This window comes from Lethenteron reissneri, chromosome 9 (genome assembly GCF_015708825.2).
Source record: "Lethenteron reissneri isolate LAM-NWPU_2019-01 chromosome 9, ASM1570882v1, whole genome shotgun sequence".
NCBI classification, from domain to species: domain Eukaryota; kingdom Metazoa; phylum Chordata; class Hyperoartia; order Petromyzontiformes; family Petromyzontidae; genus Lethenteron; species Lethenteron reissneri.
This window is the reverse complement of record NC_083787.1, coordinates 292,792-319,073: the sequence shown is the minus strand read 5'-3', so window position 1 is coordinate 319,073 and position 26,282 is coordinate 292,792. Positions and strand designations below refer to the sequence as shown.

The 26,282-nt window shown below is 41.4% G+C and overlaps 2 protein-coding genes across 13 annotated transcripts; one reads left to right on the top strand and one right to left on the bottom strand.

The window, feature by feature from the left end:
- Positions 1-48: 48 nt before the first annotated feature.
- LOC133340383 (baculoviral IAP repeat-containing protein 7-like) lies at positions 49-18,097 on the bottom strand. Of its 9 annotated transcripts, none has more exons than XM_061548532.1 (11): positions 13,647-14,008; positions 10,991-11,133; positions 9,894-9,959; positions 8,357-9,075; positions 7,610-7,790; positions 6,263-6,362; positions 6,017-6,098; positions 3,836-3,887; positions 3,409-3,624; positions 3,101-3,148; positions 49-2,861 (listed from the first exon to the last, which is right to left on the bottom strand). In XM_061548532.1, the coding sequence occupies exons 2-11, from the start codon at positions 10,998-11,000 to the stop codon at positions 2,668-2,670; spliced, it is 1,668 nt and encodes a 555-aa protein (XP_061404516.1). In that variant the 5' UTR covers positions 11,001-11,133; positions 13,647-14,008; the 3' UTR covers positions 49-2,667. The 9 variants fall into 9 exon arrangements, with proteins under 9 accessions (XP_061404516.1, XP_061404513.1, XP_061404515.1 ...); XM_061548529.1 differs by having other exon boundaries at positions 7,610-7,793; positions 13,647-14,006; XM_061548531.1 differs by having other exon boundaries at positions 7,610-7,793; positions 13,671-14,006.
- A 160-nt stretch (positions 18,098-18,257) lies between these two features.
- RWDD3 (RWD domain containing 3) lies at positions 18,258-25,655 on the top strand. Of its 4 annotated transcripts, XM_061548540.1 has the most exons (6): positions 18,262-18,692; positions 20,036-20,128; positions 20,464-20,858; positions 23,013-23,177; positions 23,754-23,869; positions 24,710-25,655. In XM_061548540.1, exons 1-6 carry the CDS (start codon positions 18,611-18,613, stop codon positions 24,822-24,824), a joined length of 966 nt encoding a protein of 321 aa, XP_061404524.1. In that variant the 5' UTR covers positions 18,262-18,610; the 3' UTR covers positions 24,825-25,655. The 4 variants fall into 4 exon arrangements, with proteins under 4 accessions (XP_061404525.1, XP_061404524.1, XP_061404523.1 ...); XM_061548539.1 differs by having other exon boundaries at positions 18,266-20,128; XM_061548542.1 differs by lacking the exon at positions 20,036-20,128 and having other exon boundaries at positions 18,267-18,692.
- The last annotated feature ends 627 nt before the right edge of the window (positions 25,656-26,282 follow it).

Below are 26,282 nucleotides of genomic sequence, written 5' to 3'. Positions count from 1 at the left end.
ATAATTTTAAAAATGTACCAGTGCAAAATTAAGACAACTCATTCAGGATGTTTTCAACGTATGTTTAATGCATTAGGCAAAACAATGTTAACATAATTGTATATGATCAACTTGTGCATTCAATATTAAATGCAGCTATTCAAAACTGGGTTTTGCCGTTGGGTTAGTTAGAGAGTTGGTCCAGACGGTGCATTGCGCAATGAGCCTGGCAATCAGAATATACTGGAGGAATCCGATGAGCTATTAAGCTCTTTTTCACATGTCCAATACACAGATGAGCCCTGGCTAATATTAGTGACGTCTGCATTGGTCTGGGGCAATTTTTGCATCGACCCACACTGACCACGCTGGTATAGCAAAACAACCACCATGACGAGGTGTGGATCAACCCTCTTCCACCAGTGAATTAATGACTAATGCATGACACTGTCATCTAAAAACACTATCATTGTACATTCCCACCATTCTCAGCAGGGTTGTCAACTTTCCATAGCATACAATACAATATGCTTTGGGTCTTTCTGTAAAGTCACGTAGACAGGTTCAAAGAAAATAAACTACGACGTTTTGATCGCAACACAAGCGGTCGTCATCAGGAACCGCTTGTGTTGCGATCGAAACAGTTTTTTGTTTTGTTATTTTCTTTGTGACTTTACCGAAAGACCCAAAGAATATGAATTCCTGCAGTCACGAAAGTCAAGATACAATACAATGTTTTCACATTGCAACAAGTGTTCCATAGCTTTGTAATTTTAATTCTCAATTGTATATTTTTGCTTTATGTTCATTTGATTAGAACGGTTGACGACATTGTGCGAGACGTTCACACACATTCCAGTTCAAATAAAGATTACCCAAATCATTCAACTGCACTTCAAGTCTTCAAATCAATGCACTTTTACAATTATGCCATCAATTACTCCAGAAATAATTTTTACATTTAATCGGCAATAGCTCTTTATTGAAATAGAACCAACTTGAACAAAAATCTGAGGAAGAATTGACCTGTTCCACAAAGACCCTGCTCGGCCCTCCACGAATTCGTCTTGAGATCCCAAGAAATCAATCTGAGATTGTCCAAGACAGGATGAAGCAGGGCCAACTGAAGACGCCTGGCAGCCACGATTGAGTTCTCCTGAGCTTCCTTATGAAAGCCTCAGGATTCCATATTGTGGCAACCATGTGCCTCAGTATCAGATGTGGATTATTGAGAAAAATGGTTAACTGGCTAGTGGTAAGTGCATTGAACTTAAGCAACAATTATAGCAATGTAAGCTCTTTCACCCATCAATAACGGTTACTACACAGTACATGCATAGGTGTTCCTGTAGTGATATATATAACATTTAGCATCCATTTCAGATGCAATGATATTTACACATTTTCAATATTAACCAGTTTTTTTTGTGTGAAACGTGACGTGTACATTTTAGCTGAATGTTTATAGATGTTAATCTACCACACTTATAATTCCATGGACCATTGTACATTCATTACAAGAATGAGCCTAAATACAGTTTTAATTATGTAACTATATTAGTCTTTTCAGTTGCAAAGTACCAATTATCATAGGTACAGTAAAGCAATGACAACAGGATAATTATACAACTGATATTGCTTTGTACAAAAATCTTGTCACGATACCATTGAACATATATAATCCACTAATGGATGTAAAGCTACTTTAAAGTGGATAAAGCAAATGTTATGGCCAATAAATTGCAACTACAGACACGTGTTTTATTAAACGACTTATCAAGGTTCTGTAAAAATACGCACTTTTGTAACAAGGCATATTGAATTCAGATTTATCACATTTTCATACCATTGACAGGCACACTTTCCTCAGCCACATACTCAATCCAATTGAAATGCAGTGTATTAAGAATACACGCAATTTACATTCTTGTGACCACTTTTAAGACTTCCAAACTAAGCATTACAAAACTTATATGAAAATGTAAAGAATCCCACTGAATTACAAAGCTGCTGAAAAGAATTATTCCAAAAACTAGTAATGGCCACGTGTTTCACTCTTTTTGGAGATCATCAATGCAGTGTAGCTGTGCAAAGTTTGTCAACTGTAGCGATGGGAAACATCAGTTGCCATGTCACCAGTTGGAATGTGACAAACGCACATAATAGGAAAAAACATTGGTCACATTAACTTTAAAACACATCTTCCACCGAAAGAGCAATTATATTTAGCAAACTAAAATGGAGAGAAAAAAAGACCCAAATGTACACTGTAAACAATATTGCCCATATAAATAAAAACCTTTAATGTTCATTTGTCTGGAACTCAATATTTAATACCCTTAACCATGACTACCTCATCCTGCTTTGTGCTGCGAATAATTAAAGTGTTGCTCTTTAAAAGCAGCACATGTCACGTTGAGGTGCCTTACCTGCCTCTCAAGATTCAGAAATATTTCTAAGGCAGTCAATTTATTCCTTTAAACTATAATTCACACTCTTGTTTTTATTGACACATCGTAACTGAGGTTTGTTGCCAAACCGACTCTGCTATTGGCCGTCTTTTGTCTCTATATAAGAAGTTAAACACACAATTAATTAACTATCTAATAAATGATTAGGTATGTTAATACAGATTATATAAACGCCATAAAGATAGTGTCAATGTAATTTTTTCCCTTGGCCATCTGCCTACGACATAAACGTCCGAACTGTTCCTCTCACGACCGCACGGCAGATGGGGCACTTGCGCAGAGAGGAGGCGCAGTCTCGACACACCACGAGATGGCCGCACGGTATAAACACAACGGATACTTCCTTGTCCATGCACACCTTGCATGTGTGCTGTTCCTGCAGCCGCTTGAGCTCCTCTTCCGGCGGTAGCGCTACCATGGAGAGCACACACATACACTTTCAGTTTTTCTAAAACTATGGTTGATCATGAAGAGCCTACATACATATTAATGGAAACAAGCAGCAACTGTAAAATAATGTGGAATAACACCAACGATCATGTGGGGACATTTCCAATTACAGGGCTACATTGTTGATATATAAATTATTTAGATAAATTACATAACCATCATAAATGTGTTTGTATAATTTTCTGGCATGGAGTATTTACATTCTTCACTTTTCAGTTCCTTTTGCTCAGCAGCAGACTTCTGTTGTTCTGTTGAAGATATATCCACATGGCATGATTAACATAGGTAATCACAACCATGTTCACATGAAGCGAGCTGAGTACTGTTTTTCAGTATGGTATATTATCCATAATACAATTATGCCTTGACATAACTATGTGATCATCAGAAACATGACACCTGCTATTATGTGTACCACACAATGACTACGTATTTTACTCAATTTAATCAGCAAGAAAGTTACGGACAATGTAAATTGCAAGGTCGATCTCTGTTGCTGGGTATTTACCCTGAACGTAATTTGCGGATTTCTTCGGTGATTCTCCTTCTTCTTCTTCTGCATTAAGCACGTCTGTTACGAGCTCAACGACAGAGCTGTACGTCTCCCCCTTAGTGAGGTAGCGAGTGCGCACTAACGATTCCACCATCGGTGCAAGGAAACCCATCTCAAGCACACCCTTGACCACATCGCTCTTCATCAAGGTCTCATCTGCGCTGCCGATGCCTGTACGCAAAGACGACATTTGCAAAAACATTCAACCATCGGTGTAAATTGTAGTGGATCAAAAAAACAACCAGACAATCAACAAACACTTTGGATAAAGGGTTCAAACGTGTCGTAAGGAGAGCCTTACGAGATGCACAAATGTACACATTTTGGCACAAATTAATATAAAAACATGACAATGCTGTTGTGTACAAAAATATCACCTTACCATTCCCATTTTGTGCAGCTGCATTCTGTGATCTCTGTCTAAATACCTCACCCTAAAAAAGCAGGATCTTGTCAATGAAAAGCATTTGGATCACTGGTGTTACACAAAATGAAACATATAAATGATACCAGAAAAAAATCACAACTTTGCCTGTTATTCTCGGCTCTATTTACAATTAAGCATATTGGTAACCAAACCAAATACTTTATATTCTTACCCTGAATGATTTACAACATTTCTATTGTATGCTTAGTTTAACTTTAGTCTATTTTGTTTAACAGCTGAGAACTCATTGACCTAGGTCACAAAAATGACAAAAGCAATAACATAAAATTAGAAACATCGAAGCAAATATAAATCAGAATCAATAAATTGAAATCAGCGCAAAACAATCACACACAAAACCTTAAAAATAACAAACTGAATTCAGAGCAAACCCAATCACGTAAAATAAAATATACTGTACAAACATAAATCTATATGAACTACAGTGAGGGAAAAAAGTGTTTGATCCCCTGCTGATTTTGTACGTTTGCCCATTGACAAAGAAATGATCAGTCTAGAATTTTAATGGTAGGTTTATTTGAACAGTGAGAGACAGAATAACAACAACAAAATCCAGAAAAATGCATGTCAAAAATGTTATAAATTGATTTGCATTTTAATGAGGGAAATACGTATTTGACCCCCTCTCAATCAGAAAGATTTATGACTCCCAGGTGTCTTTTATACACGTAACGAGCTGAGATTAGGAGCACACTCTTAAAGGGAGTGCTCCTAATCTCAGCTTGTTACCTGTATAAAAGACACCTGTTCACAGAAGCAATCAATCAATCAGATTCCAAACTCTCCACCATGGCCAAGACCAAAGAGCTCTCCAAGGATGTCAGGGACAAGATTGTAGACCTACACAAGGCTGGAATGGGCTACAAGACCATCGTCAAGCAGCTTGGTGAGAAGGTGACAACACTTGGTGCGATTATTCGCAAATGGAAGAAACACAAAAGAACTGTCAATCTCCCTCGGCCTGGGGCTCCATGCAACATCTCACCTCGTGAAGTTGCAATAATCATGAGAACGGTGAGGAATCAGCCCAGAACTACACGGGAGGATCTTGTCAATGATCTCAAGGCAGCTGGGACCATAGTCACCAAGAAAACAATTGGTAACACACTACACCGTGAAGGACTGAAATCCTGCAGCGCCTGCAAGGTCCCCCCCTGCTCAAGAAAGCACATATACATGCTCGTCTGAAGTTTGCCAATGAACATCTGAATGATTCAGAGGACAACTGGGTGAAAGTGTTGTGGTCAGATGAGACCAAAATGGAGCTCTTTGGCATCAACTCAACTCGCCGTGTTTGGAGGAGGAGGAATGCTGCCGATGACCCCAAGAACACCATCCCCACCGTCAAACATGGAGGTGGAAAGATTATGCTTTGGGGGTGTTTTCTGCTAAGGGGACAGGACAACTTCACCGCATCAAAGGGACGATGGACGGGGCCATATATCGTCAAATCTTGGGTGAGAACCTCCTTCCCTCAGCCAGGGCATTGAAAATTGGTCGTGGATGGGTATTCTAGCATGAAAATGACCCAAAACACACGGCCAAGGCAACAAAGGAGTGGCTCAAGAAGAAGCACATTAATGTCCTGGAGTGGCCTAGCCAGTCTCCAGACCTTAATCCCATAGAAAATCTGTGGAGAGAGCTGAAGGTTTGAGTTGCCAAACGTCAGCCTCGAAACCTTAATGACTTTGAGAAGATCTGCAAAGAGGAGTGATACAAAATCCCTCCTGAGATGTGTGCAAACCTGGTGGCCAACTGCAAGAAACGTCTGACCTCTATGATTGCCAACAAGGGTTTTACCACCAAGTACTAAGTCATTAAAATGCAAATCAATTTATAAAAATTTTGACATGCGTTTTTCTGGATTATTTTGTTGTTATTCTGTCTCTCACTGTTCAAATAAATCTACCATTAAAATTATAGACTGATCATTTCTTTGTCAGTGGGCAAACGTACAAAATCAGCAGGGGATCAAATACTTTTTCCCCTCACTGTACATGAAACGAAAGTTGGCTCAGACAAATGTATTTTTACTAAATTTAAGACAAACAGGAACTGTGGTTTTAATGTATCTATGTAAATTGTATAATACTCAACAGAACAAGTGTACATTACCGTGAGGTCTATCAATTGTGGATGTTGCCTCATTATTTCATTTACGAAAGCTTCACCCTTCTGTTGTAAAAGAAATGCACATCTGAAGAGAAAAGAGCATAGATGTCAGAAAAGCAGTCGTCATTTGCGATTCAACATTAAAGTGCAGGCCATTTTTCAGCTCTTGATAGCCATCGTGTTTGCTCGAGTATTTGAAGTGTCCATCTGGATTTAATTTGACCACATAGCAGGTGCCAAATGCATTACCTGGGAAACCACTTGCCATGTTCATACCAAGGGTTATCTCCTTGTTCCCAGTTTCGTAAACCACCATCACAGTGGAAGCACTTCACGTTGTCTCCATGACCTATCCAAAATATACATGTTATTCCTGTACTGCATTTGCCATATTTCAGACACACACAAACATTTAAGAGCCAACTGAATTAAAATGTTAAAATGAATACAGTTTAACCAAACATTAAACACAATTTCTAGCTTGGCTACCTGTAGCTATTGTTTACACTAATTGCAAATTCAACACTCATGCTCAGAAAATCCTAAAAGTACCATAGTGGGGAGAAACACAGACACACATCAGCTGGAGGGATACACATAAAGTAAAACGTGTTTTTTCATATTCTATATTCATATTTACTCAAAAAATCATGTTTATGCTATGATATGCAGAGTATATTTTAATACGTTTAAGTTATAGCTATAAATACTTCCTGGGGCACCACTGTCAAGGGAAGTATGCCCTGAGTAATCAAATTAAGGCTATGAGTAGAAATATGGGTTTTTTAAAAGAAATTCCAACTACTAATGAAGGTCAACTTAAAAAAATCCAAAGCAGAAGCAGACACAATAAAATATTTCATTTCAACCCTAATCAAAGTGACCCCAGCTACTAGATTTCTTCTAATCAGTGGCACTGGAAAATATTTTCTAAACACTGTTACTGGCAAAAATAAAACGATGAAGATAATTGATAATAGTATTCAAAATTTTGGATTTGCTGATAAGTCATTATTACAACCATGAACAATAAACTACAGGAAATGTAAATGATTGTTGGATGAACACAACTAGGAAGCATTATGAGTATGTAGTATATCTAAAACAATTATTAAAAATGGACTGGGATCAAAAAAATTTAAGTACCAAGTAGAAGGTTGGGATTATTTTGAACTTTTTGTTGATTTATATTCAAAGTCTTAATTGACTTAGCTGAATTTACATGAATATACAGAAATTCACAATACATTATTGCAGTTACTATGAAATATTTTAATGTATGAAAAAATACTGTATTGCTACTCTTTAACCTTATAGAACTTGTGAAAAATGTATGTTCCTTAAACATTTCCTTGTAAAATGGTGAAACTCAATGTTCACTCTGCAACGCAATTTCCTTGTAAAACTGGTCAAACTTCCTCACTTCATACCCTTGCTATGGTTACGTTTTTAGCCTTTTATCGCAAATACTTTATATAAACTGTTCACAAAGATCACATAACTGAATATGGTTCATTTAGTGACCAACCATGAGACCAAACTGGTTTAAAAAAACAGGACCATACATTTACACCTCAGAGAATGATCTTGCCATACCAGTGTAATAGAAGCCAGCGGTTGCTAGTGGCTGTGCAGCTACATTGGCAGTGGAAGGCCAGGCCTGGTAAGTTGCAAGCCGCGCCACCACCGAATGCATTTCTGGATTTCTGGCCCTCGTTGTCCTTGCCATAGGAGATGCAGAACACGCACTATTTTGAGTGTCCGGCAAAAATGAGGCCTGCTAGAAAAGCACCCCAAAAACAACACAATTACTCATCAAATATAACATTCTTCTTGACGATCAGTACTTTTTGTCAAGAAATGTCATCTAGAATCAACAAAGTACAGGGTGATCCAATTATAAATACTCCACTAAATAGTATGGAGAAATTAGAGAGAAACATGATTTCAATACACTTATTAGGTCGTTGAACACTCTCCTCTGTAAGACATGAGGCATGGCTTTCACAATATTCACTGTTGGGAAGAGAGTTATAAGAAATCAATAGGGTGTCTATAAACACAAAGACATCCTCCAAACGTTGTGGTTATTTTGAAAGATAAATGTAAAAGACAACATCCTGGGTAATGCAAATAAAGGACTTGACCGTGCCCGGTGCCAATAAAGGTATTGAAATCTGGTTACACTTGATTAAAGTGGCCATGGCAGCAATAGAGGCCACAAACGTATTGCTTTTAAGTACAGGAAAGATATTGCATCTTATAACGCAGATAATATGGTTATAGGCATAAAATACATTGAATAATTGAGAAGTATCCACAAGACCATTTAGAAACACCCACCTGGGCCTGAGCGAGTGGGATGTTACCGGTGTTGCTGCTGCCCATCGCGAAAGCACAGGTGGAGAAATGTCGCTCATGCTCCTTGGCAGGGACATCTCCCTCCTCCCAGTCACGCATTACGCCGGAACAATAGAAGCAGGCCACCCGGTCGCCGGGACCCACGTAGTACAGTCCAGCCCGTGCCAAGTCTGCAGGCCGAACAGGAGATGACTCTGGCCATGTGGAGAATGAGAGCAGTCTGTTCGCTTCGACATGCATCTCTGAATTCGATGGTACCCCTGCCTCCACATTTGGCAAGGAAGTGAGAGCGTTTTGCATAGGTGGTTCGTTCATGCCAATCGAAGGTGGCAGAGAATGATGATGGGTGATCTCGGATGCATTGTTGGTAGCCGCCACAATATGTCTTGGTATAGATGCTCCACTGGAGGTCTGAGTGTCTGTAGCTTGTGCCAGCGACCGAGCAAATGTACAATGTGGAAAACTCTGCAAATGCTTTGCAATGGCCGAGTCGCCCGACTTCCAATTACCGATCACTCCTTTGCACGAGAAGCATTCGACCTTGTCTTCCTTGCCAGTGTAAAAAAATCCAGCTTTGGCCAGATCCCGTATTCGTGGCTCTAAGTTTGATGGGCAATTTACAAACCGGCCAAGGCGATAAAGGTGTTTTGAAAGGTCGTCGATGGGAAATGACATGCTTTCTTTCTTCACTCTGAGAACTCCTAAAAATGGAAAACAAGTTGTATAAAAGTAATTAAAACAGATATGTTTTAGTCACTTAAAAAATTTTGTTTTGTCGTTAAGTCTCTAGCTTATGAAAAACTTGTCTACAGCAATGGAAAATGTTCCACAAGGTCTGGATGGCCCTGTACCCAAGTCAAACTACAGTAATTACCAAATAGATTTTTAAGTTATATTTGGTCTGAGGAAAAAACGTCACATGAAGGAACTTTTTTTATAAACTGTGCAATTACAACCTTTCGACACACATTGCTTCCAATGTTGTGGTCATACTGATGTCAGTATCATACACCATAATGACGTTGTGTCGCGGTTAGCGCACTGCGCTTCGAATCCAACCACCCGAGTTCGATTCCCGCTCATGACCAACACCAGTGACGATTATGTGAATGGGTACTGGACCCCCCCCTAGGTTGGCTCAGCCTCAAATATGTACCTGGTGCGATGTGTCACTGCACAGTCAAAAGTGACCGGGTGTGGTGCTGCCCACTCACCCCCTCGTGTACCATACTCGCCTTCATCGGCAATGCTCGCTAACAGCACTTGCCCCGATAGTCTGCTAAGGATATATGGGGATGTTGTTGTTTTCACCACCACTGAAGTGTATCTGTGTGTGCGTGCCCTGTGTGTGTGTGCAATTGTGGTGACTCATTACGCCCCTTCCAACAAGCAAGCCAGCATCGTGGTCATGTCTACGCGCCGCTTCTCGGTGGCAGCCCCAACAGTCTGGAACGATATCCCTCTGCACATTCGCAGCATCACCTCAATCGCCTCCTTCAAGAGACACTTAAAAACTCACCTCTACAATCATGCTTTTGAGCGACTCTGAGCTTGGCTCCGCACCTCTGAGTTGCGGCCACTACGTCTGCAAATTTGCGCGCGTTACAAATTGTACTATTATTATTATCGGGTAAGTGAAAATATAAAGATTTTTGTTTCATTTCGATTTAAAGCTTTCGTGACTGCAGGGATTCATCTTCTTGGTTCTTTCGGTAAAGTCACGTAGAAGGGAAGTAATAAAATAATAAAAATAAAACATAATAATATTTTATTAAATAAAGAACCAAGAAGATTTTTGTTTCAATTTATGTTACTTTGTCTTATTCTTAAGTGATTTTTATTTTACTTTGATTAATTTAAATGTTTTACCTACGTGACTTTACCGAAAAAAACCTAAGAATATGAATCCTTGCAGTCACGAAAGCTTCAAATCTAGAACTTTATTGTCTGTTTTACTATACAGTATTTATTATATGCAAATGCACAATATTTATTATTTATGAGTTTAACAATGCTTACATTTTTTGTTGAACCGTAACACATTTCATAGCACTTACCGTATAGACATCTAAATACAGTACATTATTGTTCCTATTTACGAACCGTTTGACTTGCAAACGGGTCTCAAGAACGAATTATGTTCGTAAGTCAAGGACTGCCCTATGTTGAACTTCTTTCGCATGGTGCGTATACCACTGTTACGGTGATCCACACAACATATGAATTAGCCAGCCCTATCTGAGGAGCTAGAGGCACTTTTCTTCTTTTAACCGTGTCCCCAATGCATTACAGTAATGAAAAAAAAACTGAGATCAGTAAATATATTCAATGGTTTGGGTAGGAAATATGCAATTGATTGTAATAGATTGTTGGGGCGCCGCCCCAACAAACACCTGAAGATGAGAAACTGTTTTGAAACTAAAAATACTTTTCTATAGTTTTGTTGTGTTTAAATGTTTTCAAATGTGATTCGTTCAACGTGAACTAGCTAATGAAGATAACATTTTAAGTTGTTCATATTAGAAACCGCTGCAACACCAAAGTCTGATTTGTGCCTCGGGTAGGTCTCGAGTAGGTCTCGGGGCAGCTGTGAAGGTGTCCGAGTGAGCGTTTTGCCTTCGTTCATTGTGAGAAGCTACACATTTTAGCCACGCCATTTGAGAACCATCCAGGGTGGTGAAAATGCGCCCATGGCTGTAATGACGATGTCACAACGTTGGGTTGCACTGCAAATATAGCAGGTCCACGGCCTACACGCTCTAGGAGGAAACAACAGCAATGGCGATGGCAGCAGGTGCAGGAAACTAAGAATTAGCAACGAATACTGTGCAGTCATTCCTAAATATCCCATTTGAAAGGATGACCATGCAGGAAAAGTTGAATGTCAAGCAACTGGGCCCTGATCAACCGAAAATCGACATCAACCAGCCCCCAGGCGACCAGGGAAAAGCATACGTAGGGACATTCAGCCCAAGCTGGTATGCGAGAAAGGCCTGGCCATGTGGACGTGCAAAACAGAATGCACTTTTCTGTTCCCTTGCCGACTGTTTTACTCTTCCACCTCAAACAATGCCTGGACAGAAACAGGGGTGAGTAATGTGATGACGAGGTGTTTCTTAATTAGAACACCATAAATCTTGACTTAAAGCTTTCGTGACTGCAATAATTAATATTCTTTGGGTCTTTCGGTAACGTCACGTAGATAGGTTCAAAGAAAATAACAAAATAATTTAAAAAACTACGACGTTTCGATCGCAACAAAAGCGGTCGTCATCAGATCGAAACGTCGTAGTTATTGTTATTTTCTTTTAACCTATCTACGTGACTTTACCGAAAGACCCAAAGAATAGAACACCAAACTTTCAGAGATCACTCACAACTCCGAGTGGAAACGTCACGAGCCGTCACCGTTCCAAACCCTGTCTGTGGTATACCCCAATACACGTGGAGAGCACATTGGGGGTTACCCAAGTAACCTCGCTTGTGTGATACTCCCTCCTGTCGACATCTTTAGGCACCAAGGTGAAGGTGTAAACTTTGCCCTCAAACGGTAATGACAAAGTGTTATAAGTATGCAACGTGTTATAAGTATGCACAGGGTATGCACTTTAAAGGTAAGAGGACAAGAGGAAGTTTAGTTTATTTTGTAATTGGGGGCCGTCCATAAATGACGTCACGCGATTTTTGACCCCCCCCCTTCGTTACACGGCGTCACAAAGTCAGACCCCCCCCTCAAATATGACGTCACAAAGCTCTGCCTCCCCCCCCCCCAAAATAAAACATGCTTCAAATCGCTTTAAACTATCGTCATTGTAGTGCGTATTTAATGTGGCGCTGCACTCTGATGTTGTAGGAGAAAACATGTATTAAAAAGTATATTTAATTAAGTAGAACGTGTTGTCTATATTTATTTAAAGTTGCGCATTTTGATGTGACGTCCCATTTCTCACCCCCCCCCCCTCTCGTCACACATCGTCACACATGTCTGACCCGGACCCGGCCGCACCAGGGTCGCAAATGGGTACCCCGGCCGGGTACGGGTAGCCGGGTATCGGGTAGGGTACGGGTATCGGGTAGGGTACGGGTATCGGGTACCCGATTGCGACCTCTGGTCTGACCCCCCCCCCCCCAGGTGCGTGACGTCATTTATGGACGGCCCCTTGGACGTAAGTGGTTGACGCCTTAAGTTGGCTTCACTGCATTCACAAAGTCGCTGTTCAATAATGAAATGCTTTCTTCAGTTTACCTTAACTACATTCCACAAAGCATTTTGTTGTTCATTGAGGAAGTTTAGAATTCGTGTCGCAGGCACGAACGCAGTCTAAGTGTTGAGTAATAAAAGTTGTCTTTAGGTTATCAATTATTTAGATTATTGAGTGTTCAACCGCGGCCTTGTAGTTTGTTTTGAAATGAAGTCAAATGGAGTCACATCTGACGTTACAGTAGCACTCACTGTACCTAGTTGATGGTGCCTTTGAAGGACAACAACAACATCTAGAAGTGCAGCTTTTATAATCGTACAGCAATTGATAACCCCCGTCAAGATTCCTGTTAAACCACAGCGCTGTATTTTAATGTAATAAGTAAAGTTTATTTATAACATTACTACAATCCAGTCCCGCGTTAGAGGCAAACTATCCATGTAGGTTACGCGTCGTACAACTACTTACACGCCAGTTAGAGCAGTTAGAACGTATTCTACCCCGTCTTATACCAAGTTACTTTATACATCTTAATAGAAAGCCACCCGCACGAGAATTAAGAGATCCGCGTGCGGGGGGGGCTCAGCTGGGGGGGGGGCTCAGCTGGGGGGGGGGCCCTCAGCTGGGGGGGCCCTCCGCTGGGGGGGGCTCAGCTGGGGGGCCCTCAGCTGGGGGGGGGGGGTGCCGCACGCGGCTGTCGCTGGCGATTTCAAAGTAGGAACCGAAATTAAACTCGCACTTTTAATGTAACAGCTACATTACCAACCCGCATCCATTACCTCTCACACTGCAGGACAACCACCAACACGGCGGAGAGGGGGAAGACTTAACAACCGGTTTGATTAAAGGGCAAGACGAGGCTCGAGAGCGACGAGTGCGACGTCAATGGCGGGTGTCGCCGCTCGCAACAGCAGCCGACACGAGCGGACAGAGCGACACGGGCCTGGAGTCGTTTCTTAAGTTACGTTCGCCCCGCGTACACAACCCACCCCACCGCCACTGTCCACCCCACCGCCACTGTTCACATCACCGCCACTGTTCACGCCACCGCCACTGTTCACGCCACTTACAATCGCGAGGCGCTCCGCACTTACAGCCAGGCCGGGAGACATCGCGCGTCACGAAGCGGGAGGAGGAGGAACAACAAGAAGAGGAAGACGAAGGGGGCGTCGTGTGTACGGCAGTGACTAACGTGGCAAGCCTCCGATTGCAGGCCCCTCTGATGAATACAGAAAGCAGTGCCGCGTACATTGAAAGCAATTCTCGAGCAGACGGCCGCGTGGGGTTCGCACGGCCTGCGAAGAATCCATTTGCAGTCGGGGCAAAGCGAGTCACGTAAACTCACGCGAGGTGCCTCTACCAGCACCGTGGAGATGGAGCGACGAACGCAGCCCGTGTGGCAAGCGCTGGATGGATTGATTACGAGTCCATAGAGCAGTGGATTACCATGGATGATGGTGGATTACCATGGATGATGGTGGATTACCATGGATGATGGTGGGTTGACGATGGATGATGGTGGATTATCATCGACCATTGGCCAACCTTTCCCCCGCAACTCGGTTGGCTTCGCACGATGGTCAAGTTGAACGCAGCAGCAGCAGTAGTGGTGGTGGTACAATTTACTACAGCACCCTTCACCACGAGCGTGCTTTCCACACTTGGAAAATAAATTATAAATTCGTAATTTCCACTAATGGGTCAGTTTAGTAATTTCCGCGTAGTTTTATGGTATCAAAGTGCTGGCCCACGTGGTGGTTGGTGACGATATTCAACAGCTTTGCTCGTACCAACCACGGTGGCTATGAGACGTTAACTCCCTCGCCGGGTATACAGGAGGTCGTGGTTTCTACCCCGACCTCACACCATGCTGCTGATGATGCTGATGCTGCTGCTGATGCTGCTGCTCTTCCCGTGCTCACGTCGCTTTTCTTCTCCGGGTCCAGTTTTTCCCTCCACATTTAGAAACGCGTTTAGATGATTTGGCTGCGATAATTTTCCACATAAATTGCTTATTTGAGCTATTTGTGGCCAAGTCGTTTATGAAAAACCTAATATCTTAATTGGCTTTGCCTAGTAAAATAAAAAGTAGCTTAGATTTGTATATATTTTTAAGTGGTCTGTTTACTTTTCCTATATGTACTGTGTATTGTAACGTTCTGACCAGCCCCGACTGGCCATCTATGAAAAAGCATTAGAGCTCGTCGGATTTCTCCAGTATAAATATAATTTAGAAGAGGAGCTCAGTGGGCCTTACCTGGTAAAACAAAAACTGTGTTTAAGTATTACTTTAATTTTAGTGACGATCCAATCGATACATGAAGCGAACGCGATTAAATATCCGTCACTTTGCAGTATTACCCCTTTAACTTGCGACGTGGACGATGTTGGAGAACAAAGTTAATCAACCGTCTTGTTCAACCTGCTTTTACAGAACCGTTGCTCCAACGAGATGTAACTTCAAATGGCTTTACAATTTTCCCCACACATTGGTCTCTCTTTTGAAATTGCTTACGAAGTATGTCACGTGTTAAGCGAACATGCACATGACGAACATACCATTGTTTGTAACGCCTCTCGAGCATTTTTTTAAATCCACGTGATTCATCGTTTCTGTGACTCGTCAAACAAACCCGTCATCGGCACGTGGGCGCTCCTTTCAACAGTGGGTTCACAATGCTGAATGTATATTATTTATAGAAAATCATAATTTTGTTACATTTTCGTTGGTTTCTGTAACGTGTTTGAGTGCTCCGCTTTGTTAAACCAAACTGCTAAACGTTTACAAAAAATAAACAGTCAATAACACTGCCTGAAATGAAATATACAGGGTGATATTTATTTTAACAAATCACATAGGGTAATTTAATTTATTTTAACAAATGTTCACACTGACTTCTATTAACGTTAATGCACGCATTAATTCTGTTTCGAATTGAATTTAAGATGGAGTAATATTTGAACATTCATCAATTACGTTGTTTCAATTCATGCAGGACGAGACAAAAAATATAATATAACATAAATAAAAAACAATATTTTAATGTCAGTGTTCAAATAAATCAAATAGCCCTGTATCCTGACTTTTGAGCCACCCTGCATTTAAGTCGACATTTCGGACAGTAGTCCTTCCCAATACATAAAGAGTGTTCAGAGCAAAGAGTGTATACAGATTGGGGACTGCACTTTACACCATTGGGCCTGATGAGAATTAAAACGTTTCCTGAAGACCAGTTTTAAATTGGTGTATTAGTAGCAACTGGGTAATAGACAACCCCTTCAATAGTGAAAGCCTTCGTTTCTTATGAAATTAACTAAATTCTATAAAAACGTTCAACTATAAAATGTGGTGACAGGATGTGTGATCTGTATTATTTGGTCGCTATAATGTACACACCACACCAATTACAAATCTTGGTTTCGACCTCAAACAACTTCAAGTCAGACCCGTTTAAACGGATCACTAAAGTCTGACAGTCTATCATATTACCTTCCAATACTGTATAACAATACAAACCTACTCTCTACAATTTTGCCAAAATGTGCTATATGGTGACACGTCATGTCTGCGTTAATGTCTGCACTCCGGATAGAATTCCCTTGGATGTAAATTTCTGTGTGTGAGGAGATTGTCAAATGCGAGATGAGACGTTTTGTTGGTTATGTATCTTGGCTGGAATTGCAGGTCGCACGAGGTCACACAATGTGATGAATGTATATACGTTGTATGTACGCACCATACGTAGCCAATGGATACATATACAGCACAAATAACTAAAACTTAAACACATTCATCAATAACACTGCCCGAAAAGGAAAACAATGGATGACATTGAAGGCATTTGCAGAAGTATATTAAGTGGCTTTGTCTGAAATGTCACCTATAACATATTTGTGTACTCAATGTGACCCGTGCCCACTGTGCATCGGGTTTTCCTGGCTGCGATCTTCCTTTTGGGCAGTGTCAAAAATATGTTGAAAAGAAAATAAAGAGGTTATTATAATACCGAAGCACGAAAATATGCACCATTTAACAAGTACTGGTTACATTTACACATTACTTTTCGTGTTAGTTTTGACGAATGTGTAATTTGTATTATTTATTCTGCACAACTGCGAGAGCCAATAAGCAATAAAAAAATGTGTCAGTGTCATCCATTTATAGTCTGCTGTATAATGTATCAATCTACTTCTCGTGCTGTACATGAATGAATTAGCTTACATTAATATTGCAATCTCAAATTACGAATTGTCTCACAGCATAGATACCCCCCTTGGGCAGCTGCCCCTGTGCGGCACTGGCAAGGCACGTGCCCATCGCCGAGCTCAGGCGTTGTCACAGCTCAGAATATTTATCAGAATACTTTATCTTTGAGAAATCCGATGAGCTAAGAAGCTATTACAGACGTCCAGTAGTTTTCGCAGCTGTCCAGTATCTAGGTCGGTGATGTGCATTAGTCTACCAATAGGGAGTGATGATAGCTATATGTGGGTCATATCCATTTTTTTCCAATTTGAACAAAGATTGATATTGCATGTTTTTATGGTAGGGTGGGGGATACCGGCAGAAGCCTGAGGAAACCTATGCAAGAACAGGAGAACACACTAATTCCACACGGGATGCCGGCTGTGTATTGTTACCACTGCGCCACCCTGCCACATGATTGTACAAGACAGAGGGCTTCGCCTGGCACCTCGCTGGAATTATTCCTAGTCGGTTGACATCAAGGTATCCTCTATCGTGTTCAACATGCGGATGTGTATCAGGATATAATGTTTAAAATTGGTGGAACACATCGTATTCTTTGGGTCTTTCGGTAAAGTCACTGTGCCTCGGTGTTTTTCATATTCTTTGGGACTTTGAACCTATCTACGTGACTTTACCGAAAGACCCAAAATATGAATTCCTGCAGTCAGGAAAGCTTTAAGTCAAGATTTAACACATATAGTGTATGTTGCTTTGAAATGAAATCGTTATCTCTATGTTGTACCAATCTCACTGTGTGTGTGTGGACACTGGATTACTGCGTACCCACAAAGCAGACACATCACGGGCACAGGGCACGATGTGCATCGGTGCCGCCTCGGATCCCGGGGGAGTCGCCTGTTGCCTCGGTAACCTCGCTACAAATAGAAATTAGAGAGTCCACGTAATACAGGATATACTTTGGGTTTAACGTAAAGCAGGACAACCCTTTCATCAGCAATACGTTAAATTGTAGTACGATAAAAGGTTAATGTATGTGACGAAAAAACAACCGTAAACTCAACCATGATTTGGACAATGTTTCTAAAAGCACGTTACAGCACACCGATAACATTTAAAGAAGCTTCGACCATGATATTTCAACAAGTCTCAATGTAACACGTTTAATGTTGTGACATTTCACGAATTATGTTAACATTTCTCACCTGTGCAGCAGCTACCAGAGGGTAGTACCTACAACGGCGTCTCCCACACTAGAATAGCGGAATAGAAACCACACTCCTCGTCGGTACTTTCCGAGTGCTTTTTTATTTTTACATAAACTTCTTAGTAATTGAAGCCAGCTAAATATATTTGAAGAATGAATCCGTAATAAATGAACAGTGAGAGATGTGGGGAAACACCTCTGTGCACGTCATAAGTGTTGACCAGAAGTAAAATACCCCCCCGAGAAGTGCACAATTAGAGGACCGCGCAGATCGTTCTGCGGAGAAGTTTGCGGCGGCGGCGGCGACGGGAGCGAGTTGAGTGGAGGGAGGTGCGCCAAGTCGGTATGCAACGTCAGACGGGAGCCTGAACTCGCACAACACGTCTGCCACGTCAAGTAACGCGCTGTAATCGAAACGACACGACTCGGATCGATATGGTTGAATATAGTGGGTTCTTGTAAACGAACACATCAGCAAATACAAGTATTTGAGGATAAGGGCGACTCGGATACCAGGGCGGGGCGAGCCTAGCCCGTCCCGGGGAGTTGGGCCCCTTCGCCGGCAGGGGGAATCAGGCGAGGCGGGGTCGGCGGCGGAAACCCCGGAACGGGCCTGCTCCATGAGCGCCGCTCGGGACGAGGTGGCCGTGCTGGAGGCCATCTACTGCGCAGGAGGCGAGCTGGAGGTGCGAGAACGTTCAGGTGATTTAAACACCGTGTGCTTATATACACAGCATGTAAAGTATACGGCATTGGAGCACAAGATATGAATAAGGGCCACTGCCCGAAACGTCGCCGATTCCACAGTTTTGACTGCGGACGTGGCCGTGGGTGATTTAAACTTCTCGTGGCTCGTTTACAGCAACTGGTCATCGAGCGCAAGTCACGCAGACAGACAAGAAGACAACCCGCCCATGCATCTGTCTCCACAGAATGCTCACGAATCATTTAAACGCCCCTCTGCGAGTGAATCATTTGGACAACGTTGATTCAATTCAAGCTGAACTCACGACTGGTTTCGATATTCACACTCTCAGCAGAAATAGCTTTCCTCGAATCAGTGCTGGCGATCCGCCAAATGTTAAAGGCAAAGTCCCCTTTTTTAAGATATGGGTCCAAGTTCGACACAAAATTATATACCGTATAATACATAACTCTTAAAACATCATCGTGTAGAATATAAATACTGTACGGTACTGTATTATAAAGCGAAAAAATACCAAAGGAACCTCCGGAGATCGCTAGATGTCGCTAGTGGGATATTTAACAAGGACGGGGTCATGCGTCATGGGACTTCCTTTGCCTTTAAACAAAATATAAGAATAGGGGTTTCCCCTTTTTTCTGGCAAAACTAAAAACTATTTTTACAAAGAGTATTGTAAAGCATTAAACAGTAAACGATGTAACGAGGCGAAGTTAATACGCATTAAATACACGATCGTAGTTTAAACAAAGCTGGAATCATGTCACGAACAAAAGCGAAATTCCATATATCGCGCCCTCTTCTTCCCATTAATTTGGAGATGCGTTCCTACGGAAAACATTTCGGCCCAAGACAATAAAATCACACTTAGGAATGTAGAAAACATTTTCAAGCATATCTTTTGGGTAAAAATGGATATTTTATGATAAAATAATACTGTACTCATGAGAAGCTGTGGTCGTCGCCGTGTGAGGCGGTGGTGCAGCGCCATGTGGCATTGGGGTTATCTGTCTCACCCTGGGATTCTTCTTCTGCTTCAGCCTCTGTTACCAACGGAGAAGCACACATTGTCGTGGTTACTTCACTCATTCGTGAACTTTTTGCAAAATAATGCATCCAAACATAGCTTGCCTTTTGAAAACCTCTTCTCCTTGCAGCGTTCCTTGTATAGCAATTGATCATATCCTTAACTCCTCTTCAAACCTGAAGCCCACATTCACGATTGACACCATTATCCGTAAGGATTTGCAAACATGTCTCAATATGAAAAGGCTTCAGACAATTGCTTTGGAGTCACCTGACGTGGGGTGGGTGCACCGTATTCACCCTGTGTGTGTGACAGGTAATTACAGGACTCTGTCAAGCCACCCCTGGATGAAGGCATCCCCGTGCCCTTTTGGTCGCGGGGCTTCTTTGACCATGCTTCACTGCGCTGGTCGGTGCGGGATGGTGAAATTGTGATCTGAACTGCTCCGATGTCCGTGTCTTATCAACACACGATGCTTCACGTTACTAGAATCACACTGTATGACAGACAGCTTGCCTCTGTGATTTGCATGTGATGTCATTTGAATGTTAATGTTCAAACATTTAATGGGTTTTGCAAACATAGAAAATGGGCTCGAACACAAAATAACCATTAATAGTATTCACGAGAACATCAGTATATGTATGATATATGCAGCTATATAGCTCATTAAGCAATTCTCAAAAGATGTCCCTGTCAGAGTGCAAAAATACTCACCCTGCAAGGGATATGTTTTTTTTTAGTTACAAATGGGATAACATTGGCGCTCAACATTTGCTGCGAGTCAAGAGGTGTACGGTACCCACTGCGCACCCTCATCCGCCTGCCGCCTGGCTACCCAACGCAACAACACCTGGACGTGGTGTCGTTGCATGTGGACGGAGCGGCGAGCCCGGCAGTGCTGACGAGGGAGCAGTGCAGGACTCTTCTGCACAACATCCGCCAGCAAGCCTTCGCCCTCCCGCCACAGCCGGCCGTGCATGACCTAGCCTTGTGGCTACAGCAGAATTTTGAGACGTTGCTTCACGTCGGAGGGGTCACGATAACAGCAGAGCAAGAGCAATATGCCAAACATCTTTGCTCAGAAGCTGCATCACCTGGGACTAAAGATGGAAACATATCCGCGAAGGATTTGGAAGTATGTGTAGCATTTTTTTGGATAAATAAAAAAAATCAGGTTAAGTGACTGGTTTAAATTAGCATTGAGTAGTGAATATTGAATTGATACAGATGGAGGGGGTGTGGCGCAGTGGTAGAAGCACAATGTGCTTTTAACCTATCTGACTTTGATTCCTGGCCATGGCTAACGTCAGTAGTAAGTGATACCCTAACAGGTACTGGACCTTTGCCTCTACCAACCGACACTGACCAGCAAACTTATATTTAGGCAAATATCCCCCATGACTGACCAGGCATGGGGATATCTTCATCCTGCAGTGGATTGACAAAGGCTGTACAGTAATTACTCATTTAACGCAGTATGTGTACCTTAAAAGTGATGTGTTAAGGGAAAAACGCGTTTAGCAAAAACTATATCGCACACGCATGCCAGGACAAAGAACTGAAACTGAGATAAGGGTAACAGCACGTACTGTATCGTTCCGTGCGTATATTTAGAATGTCCATACTGCTCAGCCACGCAGCTCAAGAAAGTAGTTTGTCATGGACTGCTGAGAAACTGCATCAACAACGTGCGCATTCCACGTTGTGCAAAACGTATTCCCGAATGGAAGAACCGCATTGTAGCGAAAACGCGTTGTGCGAACACGCGTTGAATGTGCATTTACCGTATATTATAATTATATGTTGTAAACAATTATCAGCATAAGTACAGGCGGTCCTCGACTTAAGTCGGTTCTACTTATGTCGATGCGTACTTAAGGCAGGTCGCCAATTGCCACCCATGTTATTCCTTTCAGCGACCGGATCCACACAGCATGACTGGGGCGCCGGTTCTGCGCACAAACGTACAATATGTCGCCCAGGCAGTCTGCCTCCCAACACGCTCCGATGCTAAACCTCTGTGCATTCTTAGTGATTTTTATTAATATTTTCTTTATTTCATCATTAAAAATGGCAAATGAAAGCAACTGTCAGTGCTCTCGTGATGGTGTTGAAAAGGGGCATAGCAGAAAGGCCATTATTGTATTCAATCCAAAGAAAGCCAGGAATTATGAATACTCGCAATAAAAATTTGGTATTATACATTTTTGTATAATAAATAAAATGCAAGAAGATCTTGATGGATTTGAGATCCACCAAAAATGTAACAATACACAGAGTAATTGGATTTAGTTTCCTAGGCAAATATTCTGCCAACAGTCTAATTTCCATGCATTTTATTTTAAAAAATGCAGTCAATTTCAAATCCACTAACAATTCCATGATTAAATAATCACATAATTCATATTTCATCATTAATGATTACATTTGTAATTAATATGTCCTCAATACAACATTTAAATAGGTGTTATTCCCATTGATACAGACATGAATGCATAATTCTTGAAGGCATACAAAAGTGCTTCATATCGTGCCATTAAGGCAGAGATGTTAATGAAAAATGTATGATTATTACAACCAACACTTTTGTAATAATTGTATATTTATATACATGGTACTGTATTGACCTTATAAGCTCTAATCGCTTGTATGGCCATATGCAGGTTTAAAAGCCAGCTTACAAGGGCTACACCACATACGAGAGCTTATTCATTCTGTGGCTCCTCCGGGGGTTGCCAGATGTTAAGACAGATAGGTTTGAACTGGGTTTGACGAGATATGGTTAAACTATAGTACACCACTCTATATCATATAACGGAAGATCAGTGATAGTCATATGATATGTTTTGCAACATTGTCAAAGAGTGATTATCTGTGCTCATATTATTTTCTGAAATAAAGTTTTAAATAATGAAGTTATAAAATATAGTTATGACCCATTAAATTAGTGCTTCAAAAATGTTCTAGAGTAATTGACTGCACGATGGTTATATGACATCATAACTTCTGTCGTTAATTTAATTGTTTAAATGACAGCATGTTTGTTATAAGCGTTATATATTGTAAAGTTCGAATGATTATGTGGAGGGAACTGTGGATGAATAACTGATACGTTTATCTTAATTTGTACTATAATTATATTAGAGAAAAAACACAATGAAGTAATAATGAAAAATACAATTACTAGGTTAAGGTAAACTGATGTGGCTATAACTGTCACGTGAAATTATACAATTGTATGGTATCGTGCAAATTGTATTGCGTGCATGACACGTGACATGGTGTGCAGGTGAAGGGGACGGTTGCCCTGTTGCGTCTGGATCACATGCGAGCACGGGCCCGGTACACAAGGACCATCGAGGGTTGGGTGGCCAAGTTGGGCCTCATGGGACGCCTGCTCTTCTACAACAAATTAATCCTTGTCCTGCTGCAGGGAAGCCTCTGCAGTATTCGAGTAAATGGCTTCAATTTCTTGTGTACACGGCAAGCACTTTAAAATCAATTAGAGCGTATGAATATTGCATAATGGAGGGGGGGGGGGGAGGTCCTGAATATGTACTCTTAAAATAGTGCTCTGCAAGAGGCATGAAGCAGGTAAATCATAGGAAAAATGTGTAAAATCTACATTGACATCATCAGCCATGATCTATACTCTGCTGGTTGAAGCCACCTGAGTCATTACCATCTGTCACAGTTCTGTGATGCAACAATCCATCAGCTCCTGCACACATGCGTCATTCATTGCTTCATATCTGCAGTGGACATCCTCAGGCATGTTTCCTCCATTGGCTACCACTTTGTCATTCGTCTCAACCACCGGCCATCATCCCTTCTCGGAACATATTCTACCCGAGCCCACTTTAAAGGTCGTCAGTAATAATTTGTTTAAGATCATTATGGAAATGTAATTGCAACAAGGGAGTATAATGATACCAGTATGGCCACTTTTGCATGAGCGTCAATGTGCAAAATTGCACAAAACTCAGCTGATATACCCAGTAGGAACGATAACTTGTCTTTCTCTTTCTAGGAGTATATTGTGCTGCAGAAAACAAGCAAGGTAGATGTAGACTCCAGTGGGAAGAGATGCAAAGAGAAGATGATGAGTGTGCTTTGGGAGGGTACCATGTCTACACGGCAATACAGGTACAACAGAATAGTCTGATCTGCAGTGCCTTGGGATTATGAAGGCGGTTGGCTGGGTAGCTGCTCAATGGTATAAATCCTCATATCAGTGTGCGTTGCTGGCATCTCTTAAGGGTTTATAAAATCAATATCAGCTCATAAAGAATTGTTTTGAAATAATTTCACAAGTGATTAAAAAGGTCATTTGAGGGTCTTATAAGTAGTATACACAATTCGACTGCAACAAAAGGATACACATTTTTAGAATGTACCGTCTTTAACTCGGACTATTTTGCTATTAAACACCCTATTGTGACTGTCGCTCATTAGTATGACTGTATGCTACTCATGTATTTCATTCACCTCCACTAAGGTCCAGCTTCCTGTAAATTGTAAAGTAACTGTATGGAAACATTTTCTTAAAAGAATGCTAACATCTATTCCAGTGGTGTGACAACTCGCAATGTAAATTGTATAAGTTATGAGCATGACCATGCCACCACCTGGAAAAATATATAAATTAGCGTAGGTATTTTGTGAAGCTGTTCTATAAATAGTATGATTAATTGCTGTGTTTGGAATCACTAATGAATGTTCACATTTGGTAAAGTATGTTTAAAATACAAGTTGCCTGTCTTTAGAATTTGAAGTTGTCTCAAAATTTAGACAAATTGCAAGAGAAAATTAAATAGGATGCATTGAATGTAGCTCTACAATAAGAAAAATGTTATCACTTTGGAAAATGTGAATAATTTAATGCCGAGATTCATAAATAAACCAACGCGACGTGTACATGCATTGCACCATCTGTTGCCTCTTCACTTGCCCATTCTTGCACCCCCCCCCCCCCCCCCCGTCTAGGTTCAGTGATTTCTGCGTGCTGGAGATTAGCAGTACAAATGAGCTGGGGAAAGTGTTTGAAGAGGCTCAGCTTGGCGAATTATACCACCAGTGTGTGGTGCCGACCCTGCCTTGATCTGCCGCAAGATTGCACAGTGCTTCCACGTCGCGACAGCGCCCAGTCCATTAGTAGCCTTTTATCTTACACCACCTAACAACTATTTCCAGAGTAAGTCTGTGATGTAAATATGTTTATATATGTAATGCAACCATGTTGGATGGGCTATAATGGATACATGTGACATCAGTGTAAACATCAAAGTTTTGTTTTGTTTACATTTCGTTTTTTTTGCTGCTTTGGAAAATATAAATTAACAGTCTTAAATAAACATGTTGGGGAAAAAGAAGGCCATGGTCATGGAAATGTACACCACTTTAACAAAATTTCCATTTTATTTGGGTAAGCGTGTCTAATGTTACCACTTTGCATCTTCACGCGAGTAAATGGTCAGCCATTTCACGGATAATTTGAGATTTACCTGGATGACCACATTTTTCAGATACGTTTAATCTTTTTTTATTTAGATTACTTATTACAACTGGCAGAATTTTACGACTAATTCTTAATTAGTTTATTTTAAATAGAGAAAACTATATTATTTGGGTCTTTTGGTAAAGCCACGTAGATAGAAAAACCCAAAGAATATGAATTCTTGCAGTCAAGAAAGCTTTAAGTCAAGAGTAAACTATGTTATAGATGTTGCTCCTGCAGATATACATTTTGTTATGAAATTATTTTAACGGTTATCCTTTGTGCAATATGCCTATTCCACAGATTGATATGAGATGTAGTATTCTACATATGCCTTCCCACTTCCACTGTTAAAACAATTACATATTTTAAATTGCCATGATTGGGCGCATCTATGCACATCACGCACCACTGATCAAATAAAATGCTGGTACATTTCTGCAGCAGCTTTGTTTTCAACAAGGGCCCCATCCAAATTAACGTCGTTATCCCCAGTAATCGTGTTGAGAAAGGGTCATCTGCTGGTGAGCCTACAATAATCAGTCTATTTTATTATTTTGCCATGACCGTATAGCCTTTCATAACAGATGCCCTATTCTCACATTTCAAGGCTTCTTGCAGCTAGGAATTTCAAGTAAACATGGACTGCTCATTATCCATGTGTAGCGAGTTCAACTGAGTCGCAGACATACTCTTGGAGGCAACACATTTATTTAACACCAACACACGGGGTAACTGCCCCTTCACAGAATAACAACCTATGGTGGTGACCACCAGGCTAACTATACTAATTACAACATAACTAGCTACTGCGGACCAGGACCACAGCTCGGGTCCACGAAGGTTTCTTCAGGATGAACAACGCCGGTCCCTCTATATCCTCTGCGGCGTGGCTGACTCCGCTCTTGGCCACGACCACCTTCCAGAATCCTCGAGCAGGATCTGGACCCCGACCACGTGACCACCCCTAGCCCCCACTTGGGGCCCCTTTGTCGACTTAACCGGTCACGTGTCCTCTTGGGTCAACCAGAGTGCCATGGCCTTTAGCAACCTCATTTCTAC